Source organism: Aquarana catesbeiana, linkage group LG03, assembly GCF_042186555.1.
Source record: "Aquarana catesbeiana isolate 2022-GZ linkage group LG03, ASM4218655v1, whole genome shotgun sequence".
Taxonomy (NCBI): domain Eukaryota; kingdom Metazoa; phylum Chordata; class Amphibia; order Anura; family Ranidae; genus Aquarana; species Aquarana catesbeiana.
Window position 1 is genome coordinate 6,898,848 of NC_133326.1, and position 15,390 is coordinate 6,914,237.

Below are 15,390 nucleotides of genomic sequence, written 5' to 3' on the forward strand. Positions count from 1 at the left end.
GCTGGGCTCAGCCCTTCCTTCTCTGAGCTGGCCACTCAGCTGTCGGCTAATTGCCAGCTCCTATCTCTCCACAGTCACTCAGCTGTTGATGATATCCTGCTTGTCAGTCCTGCCTACTTAAGCCGTCCAGTCCAGAGGAGCTCTGCCTTCGCCTTGGTCAACATCACAGAGACTATCTCCTGCATTCCTGTTTAAAGTCTTGCTTTGCTGACATCCCTTCTGGCTCCAGATCCTGCTTGCTGTTCCACTATATTGATCCCTGACTTCTGGCTTGGCTGACTATCTGTTCCGGTTACTGAACTCTGGCTATGTTTGGACTACGTTTGTTGGTTTTACTTTTATTATTAAACAAGTGTGATTTAACTGTACTTCTGTCTTGGTCTGATATGTGCCCCCTATGATCTCCGGGGGGGTTCATCGACTTTTTAAAACCTTTTGTATGAACAATGCATGGTTGTAACTTTTGATTGTATATAGTGTCTTTTGTAAAATTGTTTTAATTATGTCTCTCTAATGAATAAAATGTTATTTTAATTATAGTTCCTGCCTAATCCTTGGGTACCGAGATAGTCCTAATTCCTCTATTCTACCAGCGGCATTTTTGGGGCAGCCCCAGGTATTTCCTCTCCATATTACTGGTAAAAACAATTTTAAAAAATTTTAATTCCATAAATATACCCCATAGTTTGTAGATGCGATAACTTTTTATGCAAACCGATCAATATACGCTGATTGGGATTTTTTTTTTACCAAAAAACGTAGCAGAATACATATTGGCCTAAACTGAGGAAGAAATTAGATTTTTCCATTTTTTTTATTGGATAGTAAAAAATATTTTTTTTTTTTCAAAATTGTCGCTCTTTTTTTGTTTATTGCGCATAGGTGATCAAATATCACCAGAAGAAAGCTCTATCTTGTGGGGGGGAAGTTATTTGGGTACAGCATCGCGCCGACGCACAACTGCGCAATTGTCAGTTAAAGTAACGCAGTGCTCTATTGCAATAAAATGGCCTGGTCAGGAAAGGGGGGGGGGTAAAACCTTCCAGGGCTGAAGTGGTTAATTGGCTTCTATCTAAACTGGCCCTACAATCGATATAAATTAGGGACCTTGGACTGCAAGCTCCTAGAAGGCAGGAACTGATGTGAATGTACAATTGATGTCAATTGCTAATTTGTAATAATAATAATTTAATTATAATAATAGTATTATATATATATATATATATATATATATATATATATATATATATATATATATATATATAATACTATAATATAATAATCATAATCTCTTGCAAAGTGAAGAGCCAATTGTCTTAGTAAATCTCCTCCAATAATAGCAGAATAAAATACTCCGACAAACTATTTTCCAGAACCTCCTCAGGAATGTGGGAAGGACATGTTCTCCTGTATGGGGAGCTTCAGCTCCTTGAGGTCAGGGACTGATATGAAGGATCAATATGTAAATTCTGAATTGTCGGCTCTATAAATTCCTGTAATCAATAAATCAGCAGAATTGGGAGCAATGGCTTGTAGGACTTATCACATCCTCAGGACAGGACCCCCCCACCCCCCATCTGCCCCCCACTCCCAATCTACCCCTCCATTACTCTCTACATTTCCACCTCTTTTTCCTGCATGGGGCATTTGTAGAGGGATGACATCCGTCCTTGACTTGCACCCCTGGACTGTCCATGCATCCTTCCTCGGAGTGAGGAGGAGGAGGAGTGAGGAGGGTGTGTGCAGAGGGAAGAGGAGGTCCCGGAGCTCCAGTATCAGGAGAACTCAGAGCTGCGAGGATATCCCAGGCTGGATACAATCCGTTATGTCCCATCATAGGAGGCTAACCCCAAATCTGCCCAACCCCCAGCAGGCAGCCTGAGGAATAGGGACCTGGAAGTCCCAGACTGACACTTACCTGCAGCAAAGAACTCAGCTCCACTACTTACCTGCAGCAGAGAACTCAGCTCCACTACTTACCTGCAGCAGAGAACTCAGCTCCACTACTTACCTGCAGCAAAGAGCTCAGATCCACTACTTACCTGCAGCAAGGAACTCTCCACTACTTACCTGCAGCAAAGAACTTCGATTCACCACTTACCTGCAGCAAAGAACTCTTCACTACTTACCTGCAGCAAAGAACTCTCCACTACTTACCTGCAGCCAAGAGCTCCGCCACTTACTTACCGCAGGGGACATCTCTCCGACACCGGGTAGGATGGGCTGACACCATGCCCCTGATGATGGTGGGTCTCCGGGCTGTGAGTTGCCTGGTCGGGGTGGTGGTCCTCCTGTCCCTGGTTCCCTGGACCCGGAGCTGCCCCGTCCTCATCCACAGCTGCAAATGTGTCCTGGAGCGCCCCAAACATGGGGTGACTTCTACCGGGGCTCAGAAGAAGAAGGTGATATGTACTAACGAGGACCTGCTGGAGGTGCCCGACCCTGCCCTGATCCCCAACAAGACCGCCACCCTGTGAGTGTTCTGGGGTCCTGGGGGGTGAAGAGTGAGGGGTCCTGGGAAGGGGGGGGGGGGTGAGGGTGAAGGGTCCCATCTGGATGAAAGATCAGGAATTACAGTCTGCATGGAGTATGTGTGTCTGCTGATGGAGTGCTCACCATATCCAGGAAGCATGTGTGCACTTCATGTTACATATCATGATACAAAGTAACTGATCTCTACATGAGCTCTGTATACAATGTATCTGAGCTCTATATATACTTGAACTCTGTATACAATGTATCTGAGCTCTATATATACTTGAACTCTGTATACAATGTATCTGAGCTCTATATATACTTGAACTCTGTATACAATGTATCTGAGCTCTATATATACTTGAACTCTGTATACAATGTATCTGAGCTCTATATATACACGAACACTGTATACAATGTATCTGAGCTCTATATATACATGTATACACTGTATCTGAGCTCTATATATACATGTATACACTGTATCTGAGCTCTATATATACATGAAACTGTATACAATGTATCTGAGCTCTATATATATACATGAACACTGTATACAATGTATCTGAGCTCTATATATACATGAACACTGTATACAATGTATCTGAGCTCTATATATACATGTATACAATGTATCTGAGCTCTATATATACATGTATACAATGTATCTGAGCTCTATATATACATGAAACTGTATACAATGTATCTGAGCTCTATATATACATGAACACTGTATACAATGTATCTGAGCTCTATATATACATGTATACAATGTATCTGAGCTCTATATATACATGAACTCTGTATACAATGTATCTGAGCTCTATATATACATGAGCACTGTATACAATGTAGCTGAGCTCTATATATACATGAGCACTGTATACAATGTATCTGAGCTCTATATATACATAAACACTGTATACAATGTGTCTGAGCTCTATATATACATGAGCACTGTATACAATGTATCTGAGCTCTATATATACATGAACACTATATACAATGTATCTGAGCTCTATATATACATGAACAGTGTATACAATGTATCTGAGTTCTATATATACATGAACACTGTATACAATGTATCTGAGCTCTATATATACATGAACACTGTATACAATGTATCTGAGCTCTATATATACATGAACACTATATACAATGTATCTGAGCTCTATATATACATGAACACTGTATACAATGTATCTGAGCTCTATATATATACATGAACACTGTATACAATGTATCTGAGCTCTATATATATATACATGAACACTGTATACAATGTATCTGAGCTCTATATATACATGAACACTGTATACAATGTATCTGAGCTCTATATATACATGAACTCTGTATACAATGTATCTGAGCTCTATATATACATGAACTCTGTATACAATGTATCTGAACTCTATGTCCATAATCACACTACTATACAATGAAAATTAAAGATAAAAGCTGATTTGTTGGCATGCAGAACTGCCCCAGATTCTATTAGATTCCCCCGCTGAGCAGTCCAGACACAGTCCATGAAGAACCTTAAAGGAGGATTATATACCCCCCCCCCCCCCTGTCATTTTATTGTCATCTGTGTCCCATTGGGGAGAATTCCTATCACTTCCTGTCCCCATAGACAAAACAGGAGTTGGTTAGAAATCCCTTCAAAATCAGGGAATCCCCAAGTGTCCCCAATGGGAAGATTTCCCTTCTGCTCTAGTTTTGGTGACAGCCCAAAGTGTAGGATTTTCTGTTTAGTTTAATTCCCATTTATAATGATAAATGGGGAGAAATAGAGAGGAAGAAAGGGAACAGACAGCCATAAAAACTTGGCAGACCTTCTAATCCCTCTTCACTCTATCCAAAAACCAAAAAAAAAGAAAGTTTTGTCTTTTAGTTTTACTTTAAAGCCCTTGTCATGTTTTTTTATTGCTTTCTGTGTCCCCATTGGGGAGAATCATCCTCTGGATGTGTCCCGGAGACCATTTGTTTTGGTTGACCACCAGAAGTAAAATCTGTGGTGACATTTGTTCCTTTGACAACTATCACCAGAAGGGCATAGACTTCTCATCTTCTCATTGGGAGATCTACACCTCACTTCCTGTTGTGTCCGCAGAACAGGAAGAGAATGTAAATCTCCTCTGCGAGGCACAAACAACATAAAAAACAAACAAACAAACAAACAAACAAAGGATTTCACTGTTCCAACTCCATCCAAAATGGAAAGAAAATGTGGGGTTTTAATGATACTTTTAAGCTGATCTCTTGATGATTTTAGTTTCCATGCATCAAACCCAAGAATGAGGAGTTCTGTACAATTATTATATTTAGTGAATGATGTCTTCAGTAATTCTATTATTAATATATTATCTCTTCAGTATTTCTATTATTAGTATATTATCTCTTCAGTATTTCTATTATTAATATATTATCTCTTCAGTATTTCTATTATTAGTATATTATCTCTTCAGTATTTCTATCATTGTTTTGTTTGTTTACAAGTACTATATAAATAAGATGCAACTCGCATGGATGTTTTGAGTTTGTAGTAAAATGTTTATAAACAATTGATGATGTCAGAATTAATATCTGTATTATGGGCCGGCTCACACCACGAATCGCACAGGGACGCGCTGTGCATTCCTATGCGATTCACAAATGATCTAGGTGTTGTGCGATTTTTTTAGCCCATTCACCTGAATCAGCTGAAGTCATGCTGGGCCACCCCAAAAGTAGTGCATGCACCACTTTATAAAATGCACAGGAACTGGATCGCATGGTACTACTGTACCATGCGATCCAGTGCAGGCAAATGCATTGTGTTTGTGACCAGCATTTGGGGGGGGGGGTTCATTGAGTAAGGCTAGGTTCGTATCTATGCATTTTTATTTTTTTTGTGCATTTGCAGATCCACAGAAACGCACCGCAATCCATTTAACCACTTAAAGAGGAACTGCAGTCTGCTCACATAATTTGTAATAAAAACATCTTTGCCATTCTGAAGCTTCCCTCCAACCACTTTGCATATTATTTTATATATACTGTGATTCTGTACTTGCCAAAAATGCTGCAGAAATCTCCCTCCACTGAGTCTGGCTGCAGCCATTTTAACTGTGGGCAGCTGAAGCTGCCACCTGTTCACTTCCTGGATTTACACAGACACACAGAGGCACGCCCCCAGCTCTCATTGGCCCTCTTATGACTCATCCCCCCTCCCTTCCTGGCAAACTCTCACAAGTTTGGGCCAGATGGGGAGCCAATCAGTGGGTCTGGTGTACGCGATGCCCGTCGGCCACCCACAGAGTGCCACCTTGCCGCAGTAAATCTGCGGCGGGTGGTCGGCAAGTAGCTAATCTTCTTTCCCATGGGTCCCATTCATATCTATGCAGTTTCCTGCAATGCGTTTTTTTTTTTTTTTGGAAAAGTACGGGGACCTTTTTATATGCAGCACAGTGGCTCCATAGACTTCAATAGAATTGCATCAAAAATGCATGCAAAACGCATATACATGTGTTTTTTGTGCGTTTTCCTTACATGACAACGGACAACCTCCTCCTAGCAACATCCACACTTGCCAAAAAAAACTTGAAATGCATAAAAAAAACACGCATGGAACATTGCAAAAAGCGCTGCAAAAAACACATCGACTGCACATGCATAGATGTGAACCTGGCCTTAACATTGACACCCGCTGCTGATCACAAAGCGCATTCTGAACGAGGTGCAGGAAACACGCACAGAATGGGGGTTTTCCCCGCGCTGTGTTTGGTGTGACCCGGCTCTAAATGTCTCTATACTTTGTATCGTTTTGAGAATATCAGCAGATCCTGGTATACTTGTGAAGAATTCATATCGGTGTAATGTTTGCTGATTGTATGGATCACATCTGTCGGGGGGAAGGGTTGCTGTGTGTGTGATGTCAGTGATGGCTACTGGAGTAGCTGTGAATTGGGACATCTATCTATGAAATTAAGTCACAATTTGGGGGTCATTTACTAAAAGCAAATAGGCTATTCACTTCGCAAGGGAAGTTAGACTTTGCAAGAGCATTTTCCCCCAAGAGCCTAGTAAATGAGGTCAGGCTCTGCTGACTTCCATCATCCAATCATGTGCAAGCAACAAAATGCATTTCTTTTTTCTTCTTGCATATGATTGGGTATTCCTTGCGAAGTTTAATTTTACCACATTCACTAAGCTCTGGGTGAAAATTCCCTTGCAAAGTGAGCAGCCTGCAGTATTTTCCTTTAGTAAATCAACCCTAATCTATCAATTTATCACCCAGTGAGCTGCCTATCTGTGTAGAAGTTTATTAATAATACAATGTGGCTTCCTAGACATCTAATTGGCATTGTTTCTAGACTGGATACATTGTTTCTAGACTGGATACATTGTTTCTAGACTGGATACATTGTTTCTAGACTGGATACATTGTTTCTAGATTGGATACATTGTTTCTAGTGGTGCAAAGGTGCTCAATAAAAGAAGCAATGTTCAAAGGTCAATATATGTCCAATGCTAGGCAGCATAAAAACGTATCGCATGCCCGGCGATTTCTTCGGAAAAAAACAATAAAAGTGTATCAATAAAGTGCAAAGGTGCTCAATAAAATATATGGTTGAAAGAAGCAATGTTCAAAGGTCAATATATATCCAATCCTAGGCAGTATAAAAGCGTATCGCATGCCCTGTGATTTCTTCGAATAAGACAATAAAAGTATATCAAAACACTCAAATGATTCTTCATATAACAGTGATAGGAAATATATCCATATGATGTGTAAAATGAAGTGAAAAAATGGTGCTCAAAGGAAGGTGCACTACAATTGCAATAAATCCTGAAGGAATAGGTGAAATCCTAAACGGCATATAAAAGCATACAAAAAAAAATTCCCCAATATAGGTATATGCTATAAATGTTCTTTTAGGTAAAAGCAAAACAGATAAGTAGTGTCCATATAGGGTGCAAGGTAGGTAAGTGGTTGTATATTAACAGCATCAGCATAAAATGACAAAGTGCTGGTGACAATCCTCTGGCATAAAGTGCTGATGATCGGTGACTTCCTGTGCAGAGTAATGTATAGATGTTCTCTTACCTTACCGCTGTAAGGTAACAGCATGTGGGTATATCTCAATGTGTTTCTTGGCAGCCTCCCAGTATGGCGTATCCGGCTCCACTGGTGTGTGCCTCTAGTCTGGAATCAGAGTCCCCCTATTGTCCCTGGTGTGTCCGCATCCAATGAACCTCGCAATGAGGCATGGGGGGGATGTAAAGAGGGATGCACGATAGTGTAGTATTTCCAAATGTTTAATGGCAAAACAGTAAAAGTAAAATCAAGGTACTCACAATAAAAGTATCAAACAGGCATATAACAAACGAGCTGTGAGCTCGCCCACGTCACTTCCGGTGCCTCGTGTTCTCGCACGTGTTCGTCACTGTCACATGACTTCATCAGGGGATCAATTTTATTGGCGCTTTACTGTCCTTTTAGTGACACTTTTCGGCCGTTGGCGGGGTCCTTTTAAACCCCTCGCTATTCACTGAATAAAGGGTTAAAAGCGCTCGTGTTGCGGCGCTCCCAAAGCGCTTTCCAGGTGCTTCGGAAAGTGCTGCCCATGCATTCCAATGGGCAGGGGCGGTTTAGGAGCGCTGTGTACAGCGCTCCCAAACCGCCCCTAAGATGCTGCTTGCAGGGCTTTATGTAACATCCCGCAAGCGCACCGCCCCCAGTGTGGAGGCACTCGGGCTCTCACACTGGGGAGGCATAGGAGGCCGGTTTCAGTCGCTTTACAGGCGCTATTTCTAGCGCTAAAACGCCTGAAAAATGCCTTCAGTGTGAAAGGGGGTCTTAGTTGGAGGTCATGTGCCCCGTGTTCTTGATTTTGGTTTCATATTGAAAAGACCGCCTTTCTGAACCTTATTCACCTCCTTCATGTATTTAGAGGTTTCAATCACGTCTCCCCTTTCCCTTCTTTCCTCCAGATTCGTTCACTACATAATGGTTGGCAGACCTTAAAGAGACATTAACCACTTCAGCCCCGGAAGATTTTACCCCCTTCCTGACCGGAGCACTTTTTGCGATTCGGCACTGTGTCGCTTTAACTGACAATTGCGCGGTCATGCGACGTGGCTCCCAAACAAGATTGACGTCCTTTTTTCCCCACAAATAGAGCTTTCTTTTGGTGGTATTTGATCACCTCTGCGGTTTTTATTTTTTGCACTATAAACAAAAAAAGCGACAATTTTGAAAAAAATGCATTATTTTTTACTTTTTGCTACAATAAATATCCCCAAAAAATATATAAAAAAAAACATTTTTTTTCCTCGGTTTAGGCCGATACGTATTCTTCTACATATTTTTGTTAAAAAAAATCACAATAAGTGTTTATTGATTGGTTTGCGCAAAAGTTATAGCGTCTACAAAATAGGGGATAGATTTATGGCATTCTTATTGATAATTTTTTTTTTTTACTAGTAATGGCGGCGATCAGCGTTTTTTTTATCATGACTGCGACATTATGGCGGACGCATCGGACAATTTTGACACATTTTTGAGACCATTGTCATTATTACAGCGATCAGTGCTATAAAATGGCATTGATTACTGTAAAAATGTCACTGGCGCAGTATAGGGGTTAACTACTAGGTTGCGCTGTAGGGGTTAAGTGTGTCCTAGGGAGTGATTCTAACTGTGGGGGGGAGGGGCTATATGTGACACATCACTGATCACTGCTCCTGATTACAGGGAGAGCTATGATCAGTGTCCTGTCATTAGGCAGAATGGGGAGATGCTTGTTTACATTAGCATCTCCCTGTTCTTCCTCCCCGTTCTTCCTCACCGTGAGACGATCGCGGGTAATGCCCATGCACATCGAGTCCGCGGGACCCGCGATCCCGGTCACGGGGCTCCCGGCAGCGCGCGCCGCCTCTTAAAGGGCAAGTACGTTAATCTGCCTGTATGTGCCCTTCTGCCGCAGTATATCTGCTCAAGGCGGTCGGGAAGCGGTTAAAACTTCATTAAAAAAAACTAAAATACCAAACACTTACCTGCTCTGTGTAATGGTTTTGCACCACAGAGCAGCCCCGATCCTCTTCTTCTGCAGTGCCCACAGAGTGCTCCCATGCAAAGACACTTGGGGAAACCCATTTGTGCTCTCTCCCGAGCCACCCTGTCTGCATCTATTGACACAGAGTGGGCGGCTGCCCCCCCCCGCTTGCTCGACACAGCATTTTATTGACAGCCAATGGCTCCCGCTATTTTCAATCTGCCCAATGAGGAGGGAGACAGTGGTGAGAGCCGCTGCTCTCGTGCACATCGCTGGATTGGATTGGACTCAGGTAAGTATAAGATGGGGGGTGGGGGGGATTTTTCAACACAGAAGGTTTTTCACCTTAATGTGTCATTGGTTGTTATGGGACTGGTGGCTGACCTGCCTGCATTCTGACAGCTCATTAATATTATTATACAGGATTTATATCGCAGCAACAGTTTGCGCAGCGCTTATTCATACTGATCCAGGGCAAACTGGGTCTCGTGCTTGCCCCATTCCCAAGGTAGTCCAGATAGAACCCCAGGGAGCCACGACACCCACGTTGTGAAACACTGTCTTAAACAACCAAACTACTCTCGTATGAAGGTAGACCCACACTAACTAACACAAGTGTTTACGGGACAGGTCCTCATCCATAATAATGGGCATACGTCTTTGTTGTATTGGGAATTAAATAATCCATCCAACGTTATCCATGTAGGTCCATCATGGAGGTAGCAGAAGGTCTTTTGCTGACCTGACCATGCATGGAATAGACGTGATGAAGCTGATAGTGATACATTTTAAGCAATTAATTCCTCGGAGGGAGAAAGCAAAGCTGTTGACATAACTTTCCCCAGGAGGGACTTTCACAAGTTTGAAGTTCTATAATGAACAACACATTAGAATCTGGGATTGATTTCCATAATTATGAAGTGGCACAGTCTATGGTTTTACAAGTGTTCATACTTTGAATCTGAAAGTGATGAACTTATTTCATATTATTAGTCAGTGTGTGGAACTATTGTGACTGAACTGCCAGACTTGGAGTGCTCCTGTCCCTCAAGTGGAACCTGTGACCTAGACTTGCGATATTTCCTATACGGATGCCTTCTGATTTGGTTGGTGCCGTACTTTGTGTTTTGTGCGTGTTTTTTTTCTCCTTGCACTTATGTATTACCCCTCAAGGACAGTACAGTGGCTCAGTGGCTAAATTGGAAGCACTGGGGTTTCTGGTTTGGCCTTCAGTCAGGAAGGTATCTACATGGAGTTTGCTTGTAACCCTTGTGTTTGTGTGAGTTTCCTTTTGACATTCCAAAGACATGCTTGTAGGTTGATCGGTTGCTGTCCAAATTGGTCCCTAGTATGTGTTTATATGTTGGCTATGCACATGTGGTATCACATTCTGCTTACTAGTCCCAAGCCAAACCATTGAGGAGGACTGAGGAAAGACCTGGCTACCTACCTTGTAAAAAAACAAATGTAAAAAAAAAATCTATCGAAAAAGGCGTATCAGACACATTGCCCATTGAGTTGGCCAGTAGAATCACCAAAAGTTGGATATAGCTGTATGGATAGCAGCCATGATGCCTTTATTTTGCACTTTTGAGGGTGAAGCCTAGAGTTATGACTGATTTCTAGTAGCTCTACCAATATCACTAGTGATTATTTGGCAATAATTTTCATTTATTAAGCAGATGAACAAATAGCTTCCTATACTGTAAGCCAGGATTTCGCAAGCTTTTTTTTTTTTTCTAGAGGTACTCTTGAAATCATTTTCAGATGTCAAGGGATCCAATAATGCCTCCTTACAGACATTTAAAAAATCATTGTTGTCAAGCAATTGGCTCTGCCAAATGGTATTGGACCCAGAACGCTGCAGGCACCATCAAATGGGAGGTCAATCAGCCATTGCTCAAGGAAACCTCTAGCAATCTCTGGAGGAACCCTGGTTAAGAATGGCTGGTGTAAGCTATGAAGGTACATGCGGTAACGATTAATCTCACATGGTCTCACAATGCTCGAAGTATGTGCAACTGATTGTTAATACACACTAGCTGCCTAGTTTAAAGTATAGGGCAAGGTTTCCTGACCAGGATTACATGGAAGCCTAGGGTCCCCCCAGAGGTTGCTAGTTGTTCCTTGAGAAATGAACAATTTCTGCCTCTAAAATAAGTTCCCACTGACACCATTCATCTTTTTAGCGATCTGTAAGGGGGTAATTCTTACCCCCTTGATCACAAGTGTAAGGAACATTCTTCCTCAACCAGTCTATCATGGAATCCCAAGGTTCCTCCAGAGTAGAGTTTCTCAACCAGGGCTCCTTGGATTTCCTAGGGTTCCTCCAGAGGTTGCTAGGGGTTCCTTGAGCAATGAACAATTTCTATCTCTCAGATAAGTTCCCACTGACACCATTGATCTTATTAGCTATCTGTCAGGGGGTATTACTTCCCAATGACCACAAGTGTAAGTAGCATTCTTCCCAATGACCATCACACTAATATATCATGAGTTGTAGATATAGTAATTTATAGCAGGGGTTCCTTGAGACTGGAAAGCTATATCAAGGGTTCCTCTGTGTTGAAAAGGTTGAGAAAGGCCACAAAAAGTGCTAGCCTTATACCCCTATATCAGCACACCAATCTCTGGTCAGCAGATTCCCATTGACTTCAAAGAAGTAATGAAAATGATATTTCAGAAGTTGTGTTTGACCTGCATTGTGTTTCTCACGTCCTATTGAGTTGATTTGAGAAGCAGACTAAGCCAGTCAAATGTCCCCTTTTCTTGGAGGAGGTCATGTTTGAGAAGAAGTCTACATGAGCTCTAAAGCTGGCCATACACTGAGCAAATTTCAGCCCATTTCTGATGAACTGATCCAATTCCCTCAGTGGGTGGCCCTGGAAAACATTCAACCTGGAGACAAAATAGTCTAATAACAATCGCTTTTGCTCCCCATTCGTACAGAACAAACGTACATGCAGTTTCACTTGATAAATAGCTCTACACATCCTTAGATGAGCCATCCACAGATCCCGGGATGAGGCCTGCTGGATCACTGTACAGTGCCATGTCCTTTGTTTATATATCACTCTTCCCTTCCTTGGACAGACATGGCTTCTGCCTTCTCTGGGGTTATCAGGGGTGACACTCGTTGTGTTGCTCTTACACTTGTTAACACTTGTTAGAACACTTCTGAGTTCCGCTTTGAGTCTGAAGTGATGTATTTTTTCAGGATGACCTCATATTAGATAGGCAATCCATGCCAAGCTGGACGAACAATATGATAGTGTCAGGTCATCATTGTTCTCACCAAGGCTTTCCCCTGAAGGATCAGTCCAGTCGGGTATTGGCTGTCATTGTGACCTTACAGTGCTGGGGTCCTGAGTTTAAATTGCACCACAGATGCATGGAGTTTGTATATTCTCTTTTGTGTGCACCTTTTCCAGGTGCTCCAAGGTGCTGTAGTAGGACATAAGGTTGTAAGAACATTAGTGGCAGGGGCTAATGTAAATGTTTCTATGTAACTGTAATGTGCGAGAACCAGGGCTGTATAAATCAATGTAGGGCCCTCCTAGGCTGCTAAGTAAATTTCATTTTTGGCTTCACTGTAGTGAGTGGAGCAGTGATTGATTGTTTTTGTCTGTTCTGGGCTTCCTAAGCTGGGTGTTTGATTTCTCCTACCTGTCCTTGGAAGAAGCTTCTAGAATATAGGGCAGTGAGGTTCAGATGACCAGTATGAATATTTATCATGCCCCAGCCAATCCATGGAAGGAGGCATCCAAAAGGTGGCTGGGGAGATGATATATGTTTTGGAAGCTCTGGGGAGTGTCTTTCTTCTTCTGTGAGAGTTCCAGGCTCCTGAGGGGCTGCTGCCCCTAGGAGAGAGTTTCTGAGACAGGATATTGCAGTCTGGATCTCAGCAGGAGCTGGTGTGAGGGTCCAAGGAAGACTGTTAAGGGAGTATTTGCTGGAGGGCACTGTTCTTAGGTCCTGGGTCTGGAGGAGGATCTTTTTATCTCCCTCACTGAGGATCTACCCATGGAGGCTGGGTGGCAGATAGCTCCAAGGACACTGTGAGTAAAGACCTTGCTGTGGACTTTTGGTGTGCTTGTTCTAGAAGGGATCTAAGTATCAGAGGTTGCTACATGGCCTGGGACTGCTCTGATAGAGTCCTAGATATACTGGCCATTCCCTGTTACCTCCAGGAAAGGCTGCTGTAAGACGATTAGTGAGAGGTTTGTTGCTATTGATCATTTTGGAGTATCATGTGACCCCAAACCTCTCTCCTGTTAAAGTTTCTTCAAGCAATTAATACTGAAGACTTTGGTCACAAGTTTGGAGTTTACTACCAAATAGTTAGCAAACTGTATCCACCCTTTCTCAACTCTTTTACCCCAGTGGAACCCTTGAAATATTTTTCAGGTCTCAGTGAATCCTTATTAATCAGGGGTCAGTAGGAAGAATGTCCCTTACATTGGTGATCAGTGGGAAGAATGTTCCTTACATTGGTGATCAGTGAGAAGAATGTTCCTTACATTGGTGATCAGTGAGAAGAATGTTCCTTACATTGGTGATCAGTGAGAAGAATGTTCCTTACATTGGTGATCAGTGAGAAGAATGTTCCTTACATTGGTGATCAGTGGGAAGAATGTCCCTTACATTGGTGATCAGTGAGAAGAATATTCCTTACATTGGTGATCAGTGAGAAGAATGTTCCTTACATTGGTGATCAGTGGGAAGAATGTTCCTTACATTGGAGGTCAGTGGGAAGAATGTTCCTTACATTGGTGATCAGTGAGAAGAATGTTCCTTACATTGGTGATCAGTGAGAAGAATGTTCCTTACATTGGTGATCAGTGAGAAGAATGTTCCTTACATTGGTGATCAGTGAGAAGAATGTTCCTTACATTGGTGATCAGTGAGAAGAATGTTCCTTACATTGGTGATCAGTGAGAAGAATGTTCCTTACATTGGTGATCAGTGGGAAGAATGTTCCTTACATTGGTGATCAGTGAGAAGAATATTCCTTACATTGGTGATCAGTGGGAAGAATGTTCCTTACATTGGTGATCAGTGAGAAGAATGTTCCTTACATTGGTGATCAGTGAGAAGAATGTTCATTACATTGGAGGTCAGTGGGAAGAATGTTCCTTACATTGGTGATCAGTGGGAAGAATGTTCCTTACATTGGTGATCAGTGAGAAGAATATTCCTTACATTGGTGATCAGTGGGAAGAATGTCCCTTACATTGGTGATCAGTGAGAAGAATGTTCCTTACATTGGTGATCAGTGAGAAGAATGTTCCTTACATTGGTGATCAGTGAGAAGAATATTCCTTACATTGGTGATCAGTGAGAAGAATATTCCTTACATTGGTGATCAGTGATAAGAATGTTCCTTACATTGGTGATCAGTGAGAAAAATGTTCCTTACATTGGTGATCAGTGAGAAGAATATTCCTTACATTGGTGATCAGTGAGAAGAATATTCCTTACATTGGTGATCAGTGAGAAGAATGTTCCTTACATTGGTGATCAGTGAGAAGAATGTTCCTTACATTGGTGATCAGTGAGAAGAATGTTCCTTACATTGGTGATCAGTAAGAAGAATGTTCCTTACATTGGTGATCAGTGGGAAGAATGTCCCTTACATTGGTGATCAGTGAGAAGAATGTTCCTTACATTGGTGATCAGTGAGAAGAATGTCCCTTACATTGGTGATCAGTGGGAAGAATGTCCCTTACATTGGTGATCAGTGGGAAGAATGTCCCTTACATTGGTGATCAGTGGGAAGAATGTTCCTTACATTGGTGATCAGTGAGAAGAATGTCCCTTACATTGGTGATCAGTGGGAAGAATGTCCCTTACATTGGTGATCAGTGAGAAG

The 15,390-nt window shown here is 42.0% G+C and overlaps 1 protein-coding gene across 1 annotated transcript in view; it reads left to right on the forward strand.

Moving 5' to 3' along the window:
* Nucleotides 1-1,777: 1,777 nt before the first annotated feature.
* ADGRA2 (adhesion G protein-coupled receptor A2) overlaps nucleotides 1,778-15,390 on the forward strand; it is a 275,657-nt gene continuing 262,044 nt past the window's right edge. Inside the window, exon 1 of the mRNA XM_073618235.1 lies at nucleotides 1,778-2,473. Coding sequence (XP_073474336.1) covers nucleotides 2,232-2,473 — 242 coding nt within the window. The 5' untranslated portion in view covers nucleotides 1,778-2,231. The remainder of the gene's footprint in view (nucleotides 2,474-15,390) is intronic.